General features: G+C 40.8%; 1 protein-coding gene across 3 annotated transcripts in view; it reads right to left on the bottom strand.

The window, feature by feature from the left end:
• LOC141761508 (ankyrin repeat- and BTB/POZ domain-containing protein 3-A) overlaps positions 1 to 9385 on the bottom strand; it is a 181804-nt gene extending 172419 nt beyond the window's left edge. The window contains exon 1 of one of the 3 annotated variants that reach the window (XM_074624855.1): positions 7271 to 9385. In XM_074624855.1, the coding sequence (XP_074480956.1) occupies positions 7271 to 8162 (892 nt within the window). In that variant the 5' untranslated portion in view covers positions 8163 to 9385. The remainder of the gene's footprint in view (positions 1 to 7270) is intronic. The other 2 variants (XM_074624853.1, XM_074624854.1) reach the window with 2 other exon arrangements.
• Positions 9386 to 12813: the final 3428 nt, after the last annotated feature.

The raw sequence follows: 12813 nt of genomic DNA, 5'->3' as shown, positions 1-12813 counted from the left end.
AATACCAATTATCGGCCACCTGTTGTACTGACTTCACACACATAGCACGGGGTCATGGGCCAACAGATGGAGCTGATTACACGCGCAGGAGCACCTTTCAACATGACTACGATCAGGGTGTGAAAGATAAAAAAGAGAGGAAACGTTAAGGAAACAGCAGGAGAGATGAAGATACTGCACCTCCTAGTACTTCTTTCTTACATTGCAACCAGAGAACTAACACACAGACTAAATCAAATGCAGCCAGTGTGCACCCAATGCACTGTTGAGTTATTACAGCTATGTTTCAGTGATGAATGATTCAACAGACACAATATTGATAACACATAACAGCAGCAGAAAGATGCAGATGTGCGCTTAAGCTCCAGTTTAACTGTGCAACAAAGATGTTAGCCAGAAGTGACATATCTCCTCTTTAGATATAGATATTTTTTTCATTAATTATTTGTTTTATTGATTCTTTTTTACATGCTTATGATGCATTTAAGGTCAAATTTTTCTCCCAATATGTTCATTATTTCACATAGAGTGATTTGGTCTTGGGTTTCAGCCACAGGAGAATGAACAGCATATTTGCACTTATTTAAATTAAACGATAGGAAAACTGAATATTTTATTTTATTTTATTATTATTATTGTTATTATTATTGTTATTATTATGTGTGTGTTTTAAAAAAAAAAAAGAATATTCACCAATAATTCATTATCAGATATTTTTTTTTTTTTAAATATTAATAGTTTTGGCCTAAAACAATTCCAGTAAGTATCAGTCAGGATATAATTAATATCGACTCATGCCCTTTTTTGATGAGATAAACAGCCATACGTGCTGTATCTCAGCCAACATAGCAAATGCTGGCTTGCATCCAGAAGCATGTTGTCTTCTAGGAATCTGAGCAGTGTTTTCATGCTGTGTACCTGATCCTGAATGTCCACATGAAGGACGAGTGACGTACCAAGTTTCTCGGTTCAGGAGGGAACCACGACAGAGAAAGTCCACAGGTGTCTGGAAGACGTTTTATCTCGGCCACACAGACCGATCTGATCAAACCTACCGACGCAGACCTGCACAACGGCTAATAAAAATGAATGAGGGGGAATTACCATCTTTGTTCTCTCCCTCTCCCTGGTGTTTCCCGCTGCTAATTCCTAATCTTAATGAGTACCAGATAAGCACAAGCGTTGATTAAAGAGAGCTGCATAATTATATCTCTGAGGGACCTGAGCCAATGATGGCCCCCCTCACCACCACCACCACCATCTCCTCCAGCTGACACTCCAATGGTTTCTCCTCTACTCCCTCACAACGCTCCCACACTCCTCTCATTATCTCATCCTGACCCACTGCTTTCACCTAGTTTCTGAAAATGGAAAGGGGATCCACGCTCCGATGGCGTGGAAGTAATAAAACCACAACATTTTGGTCCCACTCTCCCAGAGCAGAGTTATAGGTGTTTGAGGAATCCCTGCCAGTATGAAATGTCAATGTTGCAGCTCATAAAATACATCTTCAACCTCACGTAACTTCACAATCACTGATCATAGCTGGAAATGAAGCGTGGTGAAGGAGTGAGGGTGATCTTATGAAATCACCACGACACAGAAATCCATCACAACCAGCTCGCCTGCCCGGATGCTCGCTCGCATCTCCCCCCAGCAATCTGTCAGCTCATCTGCGAGCCCACCCCAAGGAGGGAGAAGGACAGGCGGAAAATAATAACAGAATGGACAACAAAAGGCTTTGCCAGGATGGTGCGGTTATGAGTTGAGCTTATTAAAAACCACAGTGGAAAATAAATATGCAAACAACGAGCCCGCCCCCTCTTGCAGCAATAAAATATGGTGTGAAAGACAGAGAGTGAAGACGGAGGGAGAGCAGACACCCCGCTGCTAATTTAATAGACTGACTATAGCAGGCTATGCAGCTCCATTATGTTGTGTCATCTGTCCTGCAGAGCTCAGATCAGTTCCTTGGGGAAGGTCAAATGACAGACATGATCAGATGCAATCAAGTCATTCAGGATCCCAAATTTAAACGGCCCCCCCGACAGGTTTGAGAGCTGATGATCACGCTGTTTGTCTCTGACGTCACCCATCATTAGGTGGTTTGACATGACTGAGAAGAGAGAGTCAAACATGATGAATCCTTGTGTAAGTCAGGAGGTATCCACTTGCAAATATCTCACCCAAAGTTAGGCGAACTGATTGGTATCATGTTGCTTTTGTACGATGGAGCATCACAACGTTTGGCACGCTTTAATCAGCACACACCGGACGACACATACAGATCCCAGGATGTGTCGATCCAAGAAACAAATATGATAAAACTGCTGCTTTTTTATAGAGAGTTGACCCACGTCACTGCTGAGAAATAGGACAGTGACGTGTCCTGATGAGTTCATGCACGTCAATTTGAGATGAATCAAGATGTCACTGGTGTGCAGGCTAACAAAGAAAAGAATTGGTTTTGACCAAGCCTGCAGGAAGAGCGCTGGGCTTTGAAGCAAATTTTACAAAGTGTGCTTCCCAAAAACCCATACTGCCCATACTATTTAGTATGCCAGAAAAACATTTAGTATGTCCCAATACATAGTATATGTAAAATGCAGTGTGCCAAAAATACCAGGTCGCATTTTGCAGTGTGCAAGCCAGCATGCTTTTCTAGCTATTCTGACCCACAATCCTCTGCACAGCAGATATATTAGCAAGAGGGTCAAAGATCAAGGTCCAAATTGTATGTATACTGCAACTACACTACTGGTACTACAACTGCCGTGTCCGTCACGTGATGCCATTGGGTCCAAAAATACATTGGGAAAGAGACATCTGTAACTCCACCTGTAGACGGTTAACCATATTAGGTGTAACTAGTATCAGAATTAGTGTTAGTAAGATTATTAGTAAGCACATCAAAAGCACGCCTACATGTTCATCTTGAATCTGCACACTTTAAAGTAAATGTTGTAAATCCTGAAGCTGATCGGGTTCAGACAGCAGCAGCAGCAGCAGAAAACAAAAGAGGGGAAGAAAAGCCTACATTTAGCTCTTCTCATTAGTCAGAGCAAAGAGGCTGTCACGTATATATACGGTCAGTGGGAGTGCAGAGGATTACAGAATCCGTTCATTATGTGCTGCACTGCTTTTGTTACCTAGGTGAGATTTTTGACATCCCACCTCTGACTAATCACAGTCTCATCCTGTCAGCTTTGTTTGCAAAACTACAGAGAAACTTGCAGACATGTGAGTGATTTATTCTTCTTTAAGTGCTGCCATGAAACCAAAAAGTGACAAATATACGGCTTCTTGAAATGTTTGATATACAAAAGAAAGCAGTACTTTTCTAAATCCTCACATTCCTCGCTGTCACAGAGTGACATCATGCTGTTTGGTAGCCTCCTCTGCACCAGCAGGAAATGATGCGTTCATCGGGTGGGAGTGGAGGAGGATGATGATGCTTCAGCTCTGCATCCTGTCTGCAGAGAAGTACCTGCTTCTCAAAGACAGAGCAGCAGTCTGTGCTGCATCTTCATCTCAAATATCAACGTCAAAGTGATGTTTAGAGGAAGATGGATGAGGGGGTTAAAGGGTGGGAAGAAATGTCTCCAATCCAGTTAAATCTGCAGCAATTAGTCGGAAAATCGAGAAAATGAATCATCAACTGTTTTGATCATCAATTAATCATTTCAGCTGTTTTCCAAATAAAAGTACAAACATTTTCAGTTTTTTTTATCTTCTCAAATTTGCTGCTTTTCATTATTTAATATCATTGTAGATTGAATGTCTTTGGGTTTTGAACAGCTGGTGTCCTCGGGCATTTTTCTTTCACTACTGTCTGACATTTCATAGTCCAATTGATTCATTGAGATTAATCAATGATGAAAGTAATCATTAGCTGCAGTCCTGATTCATTTTCTGTGTTACTTCTGTAATTTTCTTTTGGGCTGCGACTAATATTTTTCATTATGGATTAATCCACTGGTTATTATGAAGTTTAATAACTAAGTTCCTCTCTCTCTCTCTCGCTCTCTCTTTCTCTCTCTCTCTCTTTCGTTTGAATACAGGAACTACTGCAAAAATCAGAGCTCACAAAGAGCCTTGACTCATCATCACATCATCTCGACTCAATCATCGCAGATCATTATCATAATTTCAGAGTTGACATTTTCAATTTTTTCATTTGTTGTACAACCATCCGTTTCAAAATCAAAGATTTTCAGTTGGCTTTGATACAATGCAGCAAATATAACAAATCTGAGAAGCTCGAACCGTCCAAATGTTTGGCGTTTTTGCTTGAGGCGTCGATTAATCCCCCAATAGGGGTCGACGATGCTTCACAGAGGGTCGCGAGGCCTTCTTGACATTAAGAGGTGCAAGACAACTGTTTAAAAAATATACAGTTGGCCTATATCTCAGCATTTCATTCATTTATGGGAAGAAAACTATAAATGAAATTGTTATTTTTAATGTAAACCTCTCTGCTAAACAGCCTCGTTCTGCATTAGAAAAGGATGCATGCAACCAAAGAGCTTATAGAACAATGGTCAAGCGTCAGGGAGAAGAAAACACTGAATTTTATATGTATGCTTGTTAAAAAAATCAAAGAAATACATATTACTGACAGAGAATTGTATTAAAAGTTCCTAAAAAATAATAAGTAAACTCCTCTCTGATGCAATATTCAAATAATCTGCTCAAAATTCATCCAACTCCTTCGTTTTACACAAACTTCCTGCAGTTATTGCATTAAGTATTTTGGTTGATTGCACAGTTTATCTGCACTGTTATTATTATGCATTGAATATAATATGAAATATCCATAAAATGTGTCACTTAGGGTGGGTCGTCAGTTTACTGAATGATAGAAAATGTCTTCCTTAGGGAAAAGGTTGATCCACTAATTGTTTTAGCTCTAAATGTCTTATTGAAATCTCGGTGTATTGGGTGTTATTGTCTTCTGGGTTGCAGTGACAGAGACTAAAGGGTCTGTATTATAGAAAAGAACCTATGGAACCTATTTCAGATCAGTTTTTCTGCTTCTGGATCAATCTCTTCTGGTGCCATTATACAGGAATAACTCACAGGTTGCACATGACAATCCCCCCAAGCTTCCTTGTTTCCCTCTCTATTAAGTCGTCTTATAAGCTCTGAAAGAAAACAATCAAGCCTCAACACTTAGCTGCAATATGATTCTCTGGTCAATATTGCTGGGCCCAGTTTATCTCTCAGCTGAAGAACAACATTTCAAGTCCCTTCTGCTTTATAGTTTCAGCCAACTCATTCAATGCTTCTGATAAGAGGGCCAGCCCACACTGACAGCTTACACCTTCTGGAGTGAGACAGTAATAGCAACGCACCAACGAGGCCGGCAGCAGCAACACAATACAAACACACGGCCTGTTTCTCCACAATCACGACTCACATGGCGTCTATATGCACACCGTGCACAAAGCAAAACAATCATTAACATCAACATTATCGTCTGAGAGACAGAAGTTGGAGCTTGTTTGATCTTCTTCAAGCATAAATACCTATTCTGACTATAGTTTGATACCCAAGACAGGCACTTCCTGCTCCAGAGGTGATAAATATTCAAGAAACTGTCAAGTCCTTTTGTTTGGGAGTGCAATTACACCAGCTAGATAAGCAGTGGTTATTATTCCCCAGCATAATTACACACTTTGTAGTCATATTACTTTTCCAACTGGAAGCAGAGCATCACTTTGTGCACGAGGAAAAGCACGTTCTCAATCAAATACTCTGCTGTCAGTATCGGTTATTAATCCTCTTAGGGTCAATTTTGGAGAGGAAAAACTGACACGGCCATTTTCAAAGGGGTCCCTTGACCTCTGACCTCAAGATATGTGAATGAAAATGGGTTCTATGGGTACCCTCGAGTCTCCCCTTTACAGACATGCCCACTTCATGATACTCACATAGCGTTTTCTGAATGCAGCATAAATGTGTTATTTTCAACTATTCTAAAATTATGTGTTTGAATATTTCTGCATACTGGGCTCCCTAAACAGTCTTGAATTACATAAATTGGGTATCACTGTAAAGCTGAGACTCTTGTGGATCCAATGAGCCCAACTGTATTCATGTGTGATGATGTTAGTCCCCATAGTAGCCATTTCATTGTAGTGAACTTGACTTTGCTGTATAAAATGACCTGTGGTGACCTCTAGGATAATCACAGCCTCATGAAACTTTACAACCACAAACTAGAGACCTAGAGCATTCAGAGGATGGATGGCTTTCCTAGGTAAATTGACAATAAGGGGGTTTCTGAGCAGTTTACACAACAGATGTGTTCGCCATCCAATCGCCAAAAAGTGCAATTCTTGCAGAAATCTCCAAATGTCAAAAGTTTTTGATACCAAATCCCAGCATGGCTTTTTCTATGGTGTTCCTCAAGGTCTTGGTGTCTTCATGTGGTATTTTGGAGGGATTATTAATCATTTTTATCAACTCTTGAGTGGTAAAAAATGGTCACTTCTATGTGACATCTACTGTTGACCTGCTATCTCCCCCCAAAGACCCCCTGTACACCCCTAAAAAAAAGATAAAAACGGGGCTATTGGTGGTCTCAGAGGGTTAAGGGGTGCCTCACAAATAATCATTGATTGGCATCTCTTTCTTTTGCACTTTTCTAAGATCATATTCCACCCAATGCAATGAGCCCTTCAAAACGTTGAATAAGCACAGTACACCTGAAGGATCCACCTGTAGGTGACTACCACAAACACACAGCAACGCTTCTACTCTACATTTGAGTTCACTTGTTTCAGGGGTGTATAGGTGTATATGGTGGATTTGCAGTGTTTTTGAGTGTTGACTGAAATTCAGATATAGATAGGGCATGTTTAAAGGCAGATAATGCATGTTTAAAGTTCTTAAAGTCCTAATAGTTCTCATATGGGGGTCAGCCTTGGTTGTGGAGCCTGATGGCTACCAGCATGAGTAGGTGTATATGGTGGATTTTTACAGTGTGAGTGCAACAAACTGCCTCTCCACATCAGATCTGAGTCTTTCAAAGCACAGCTCAAGACCCACCTCTTTTCTTTGGCTTTTGAATGTACTTTAATTGTGGTAACAGACTAATTGGCCAGTGGTTAGAGGTGTATAGCACACAGCATGAGTAGGAGTATATGGTGGATTTTTGCAGTGTTTTTGAGTGTTGACTGAATGGACCACCAAGGTGTCAAAAGAGTGTCAAGTGCACAAATAATCACTGATTATGCATCTCTTTCTTTTTGCACTTTTGTCTTACCACTTGAGTTCTTCCCACAGATGAGGTGCTGGTGTGGCTGCAGCAGTCCCCACATCTCGGAGTCGTTGCAGATGGCTTGCTCCATCGTCTCCAGACTAAACTTGGGCACCCCTCCGGTGTCCCTCTCCACCATCGCGCTGCGCAGCACGCGGCCGAACACCTCCCTGAACAGACTCTCCATGCACGCGGTCAGGTAAATCGCAGCGTGCTCGTGGATCCTGAGCGCCACGCGGCTGTCCACCATCCACCTGAAGAACTTGCCCACGGAGAACACCAAGCCGCAGCGTGCAGACTTGCCTCTACTGAACCGGTCTGCGGTGCTCATGTTGTACATTGACAACGCACTCAGAGCTGCAGTGATGCAGTTCACAGAGATAGTCCAGGAGAGCACCACCTTAATGGAGCTCTGCACTTCATGTTTGGTGCATTTGGCGTAGCGGAGGCTGAGCCGCTGCGTCTCCCGGGCAACACGCACAAGAGCGCGGCTGATGAGAGCGGAGAGGCGCGCTAGAAGCTCCGGAGCTGGTTCTCCTCCCACCATCACCATGAGCTCCTCGTCTTTCCTCAGTGCGCCCTCCACCTCGCCCAGGCTCCATGGCACGTCCTCCAGCTCGGGCAGCTTGGCGCACTGTCCACCGCTGCACTCCGGTGTCTCCGTGTCCTCCGCCAGCACGGTGTTGACCGTGTCCAAGCTGTTCTGTCTGCTGTGCATGGATTCAGTCAGATGCCAGCAGTTGTTGTTGTTGCTTCCTCCATGCGCGGTGGACTGATGCGCGTCGGAGCAGCAGAGCGACACGCTGGACGACCTGACCGAGTCCGCGGCTCCACCATAACCAGAGTCAAGCGTTAAATCCTCCAGCGTCCTCACAGCTGTCTTTACCTTATCTGCCATAATAACTGCACCGCATACTGTTGGGTATGCTTGGGCTCTCTCTCTTGGTTAAACGCCACAAACTTCTTTCTTTTCTCTCTTTAATTTGTATTTCCACAGCCTTAAAGAGACTACTTTTCCTCCTTCCTCTGAGTGGCTTCTTCGATATCCTCTGTATCCAACAACTTCTCATAGACGCGTAATCTGAGAGCGCACAAACCCTCACTGCAACAAGCGCAGCAGCAGGCAGGACTGTGGTGGAGAGGTGGAGCCTGGAGGCTGAACCGAGCCAATCCGCAGCTCCATCAGCTGTGACTGACACCGACTATACCTTACCTGCTGCACCTCAGAAGCAGAGAGGATACCTGGTGGTGCAGAATCAGAGGCTGCTGTGCCAACCATGTCTGTCATTTATAGCTGCAGTGAAGAAGTGATGGAGGCAGAGAGGTGGATTCATATGGACCAATGGAGAGGGAACAACCTTTTTATTTAAAGTGAACCTCATGGAACTCAGATCATAAATCATACTGTCAAGGAGAATGCATAGTTAGGACACAGACATTAACAGTGCTATGTTTTGTTAATATAATTCATTTTTTCAGAGGTCAAAGGTCATGCATCCTGATTCTAGCCCTTTGGGTGCCCTATAGGGTGAAATTCAGATTACTGAATGCAGAAATTCAAACAAGCGCAGCAGCAGGCAGGACTGTGATGGAGAGGTGGAGCCTGGAAGCTGAACCGAGCCAATCCGCGTCTCCATCAGCTGTGACTGACACCGACTACCTACCTGCTGCAACTCCGAGCAGAGAGGATACCTGGTGGAACAGGACTGCAGAATCAGAGTCTGTCATTTATAGCTGCAGTGAAGAAGTGATGGAGGCAGAGAGGTGGAGTCATATGGACCAATGGAGAGGGAAGGCATTAAAACCAACTTTTATATTTAAACTTAACCTCATGGAACTCAGATCATAAAATCACACTGTCAAATAGAATGAATAGTTAGGACACAGACATTAACAGTGCTTTGTTTTGTTAATATAATTCATTTTTTTTAGAGGTCAAAGGTCATGCATCCTGATTCTAGCCCTTTTGGTGCCCTATAGGGTGAAATTCAGATTTGGAGCCACACATCAGAAAGGCAGCCTCTACTTTCATCCTCCTCCTCTTGAGTGTGGCTTCGATATCCTCTTTTATCCAACAACTTCTCATATACGCGTAACCTGAGAGCGCACAAACCCTCACTGCAACAAGCGCAGCAGCAGGCAGGACTGTGGTGGAGAGGTGGAGCCTGGAGGCTGAACCGAGCCAATCCGCGTCTCCAACAGCTGTGACTGACACCGACTATACCTTACCTGCTGCACCTCCGAGCAGAGAGGTTACCTGGTGCTGCTGCTGGTGGAACAGGACTGCAGAATCAGAGGCTGCTGTGCCAACCAGTCTATCATTTATAGCTGCCGTGAAGAAGTGATGGAGGCAGAGAGGTGGATTCACAAATGTGATTACATGGACCAATGGAGAGGGAAGGCATTAAAACAACCTTTTTCATTTAAACATGGAACTCAGATCATAAATCACACTGTCAAGGAGAACCAATAGTTAGGACACAGACATGAACAGTGCTTTGTTTTGGTAATATAATTCATTTTTCAGAGGTCAAAGGTCATGCATTTGTTTACTCTCCTTTAGCTGCATCCTGATTCTAGCCCTTTTGGTGCCCTACCGGGTGAAATCAGATTTGGAGCCAAGCACACACCAAACATCACAATGGTTTTAAGACAAAAATTACGATTTTTATTTTCATAAATAACTGTATTTGTTATAATATAAATAAATAATTAGTTCCTGATGTCGTTGGTTTAAAAGTGTTTAGTCAGTTTCACTACAATAAGAGTTAAAGAGTGAAAAGTGTATTTATTTCATTATTTATTTGTTCATTTGTTACCTCAATGCAGAAATTGTATTTATTTTAATTATTATATCTATTATTATTATTTTATTATTGTAATTATTATTTATTTCATTTTATTATTACTATTATTATTTTATTTTTTATTGTTTTTATTAAGAGGGCGACCAGCGCCCCCCAGAAGGTAGCGCCCTAGGCAACTGCTTATGGGTCTATGCCTTAAACCGGCCCTGAGCTGCAAAAGCAGAATTTATTTCCTCATTTAACGTAGAAATAATGACAGTAAACTAAATATCTTTGAGTTGTGGACAAAACAAGACATTTGAGGACGTCATCTTGGGCTTTGGGGATAATAATAATGTCACTTATTTCTGAATGAACTTCTCTTGTGAAAAGTGTTGCAATAAGATGAATCACAGTCCTGCTGCAGTGAAAAGCAGTTTTTTTGACATGCTGTCCACCACTAGAGATAATTCAAAGTAAGAAGTGAAAGTGAGTCTGCAGCAAAAGTAGTTTTCTTGAACAACACCACGAGCTTTAATGCCGGATCTCTATAAATATTTTACAGTTCAATGCACATTAGTCCAACATCCAGTGATAAGCTGCAGTCCTGCGTCTCTAGCATCACTTCATCATCATGTTTGTTGAACCATTTATTCGCCACAATACAAAATTTTTTTGTGTGCCGGGCCACGAAAACAAAGAGTGGGTGATTTGCATTCTGGGGACACGCTGGGAGGAACAGTTGGTGGAACGATGATTCATCCGTTCTGCTGGGGCTTCTCCTTGTAACGTCTGAGCTGGACCCACCATCTGTCCACGCTGCCTGCCATGCCAGAGGCCCCTTCACATTTTCTTAGCATGACACTGCAGTACCCAAACAAAAAGAAAAGTCATTACACTGGAGTTTTGAGAAATGATGGGACGCCCACTCTCTCAGAGTGATTGACAGGGAAAAACAAATGTCTCAGTGTCATTGTTTGGCTGACAAATGATAAACAACAGCATCAGCACACTGAATGATTTATGTTTTAGAGCAAAGTATCTCTATTGACATGGGGCGTCTTTTTAGGATAAGAATACTTTTACTGACTGAATATTGATTTATTTACAATCTTTAATGCACATTTTAGGATTATAATTTACAGTCTTTAATGCACTTTTTTTGCACATTTTTTGACTATAATTTACAGTCTTTAATGCAATTTTTTGCACTTTTTTAGATATTAATTTACAGTCTTTAATGCACTTTTTTGCACATTTTTAGGTTATAATTTACAGTCTTTAATGCACATTTTTGCACCTTTTTAGATTATAATTTACAGTCTTTAATGCACATTTTTAGATTAAAATGTACAGTCTTTAATGCACATTTTTAGATTATAATTTACAGTCTTAAATATTACTATATATTATAATATTAGGGCTGTGTATTGGCAAGAATCTGGTGATACGATACGTATTATGATATTGCGATACTATAAGTAAAGCGAATAAGTAAAGATTTTTTTTAATCTAATGTTAGGAAAACTGTTATAATATAAAGAACACACCACCATATGCATAAAATCTGAGTAAAAAAGTTTGTTTTTTATGCAACCAGAACAGTGGGATCTACATTTGCATTTATCACAGTCCTTTTAACATAGCATTACTTTCAGAGGGCACAAACACTGAAAGGGTGCATATCTTTGCAAATTAAATTAAGTATTGACTGAGTTCATCTTTGCATGTAAACTCGATACAGTATCACACAACATAATATTGCGATATTCAATTTTTTCTATATTTTCCTACACCCCTAATAAATATAAAGAGTTTCTATGTCTCCCTTATTATCACATCCCGTCCTCCAGTCTGTGACATCAACTCTTCAGCAGTCTGCCTGCCACCAGCTCTTGATGCAATGCAGCATATCTTGCTGACTAACTCAGGTGAGAGCGGTGGAGGTGGCAGCGTTCAGCTGCTTCTCTACATGGTCTTCCAAAGCCTGTCCTCACGTATTAAGCCTTGGTTGCCTGGTAACAGCAAAATGATCATGATTTTCCTGGCAACATGATAGATATGTTTGTATTTTCACAGAAGAAATGAGTGTATTATACTTCCTTTGTCATGATGTTTTTTATTTGTTAAATTATTGAATGTGTTTTTGTGTGAAGTGCTGTATCATATTTTTGTTTGTTTTAATATTGTATGTACTCTGTGTACTTCTAAACTATGACTTATAATGAATTTTGTATCATTTATTATACAACAACAACATGTTTATCACCATAATACCATGATTATATGGAAATATTGTCCAACATGATGAAAAAGACTAAGAAAATGCACTATAACAACTTGTTATTATCATGTACGGATGTTTAACATTAAGTTAAGCTACATTTGTTACTTCTAAACTATGATTTATAATGAATTTTTTATCATTTATTATACAACAACAACAACAACAACATGTTTATCACCATAATACCATGATTATATGGAAATATTGTCCCACATGATGAAAAAGACTAAGAAAATCCCCTTTAACAACTTGTTATTATCATGTAGGGATGTTTTACATTAAGTTATCACCTGACATAGAAGGAGGATTAGTAGCATGATGTTATACTGACACTCAGTGGCAAAAAGACAGTACAACTTCTACAGTCCAAAGGCTGCATTTTGTCTCTTGCATAATTACAAAACATTTTATGTAAGAGAATATTGTGACGCATTTGTTATTTTTTCTTATTACATAAAATGGAAAGAAAATAAGAT

This window comes from Sebastes fasciatus, chromosome 23 (genome assembly GCF_043250625.1).
Source record: "Sebastes fasciatus isolate fSebFas1 chromosome 23, fSebFas1.pri, whole genome shotgun sequence".
Taxonomy (NCBI): domain Eukaryota; kingdom Metazoa; phylum Chordata; class Actinopteri; order Perciformes; family Sebastidae; genus Sebastes; species Sebastes fasciatus.
This window is presented reverse-complemented; position numbering and strand designations above follow the sequence as displayed.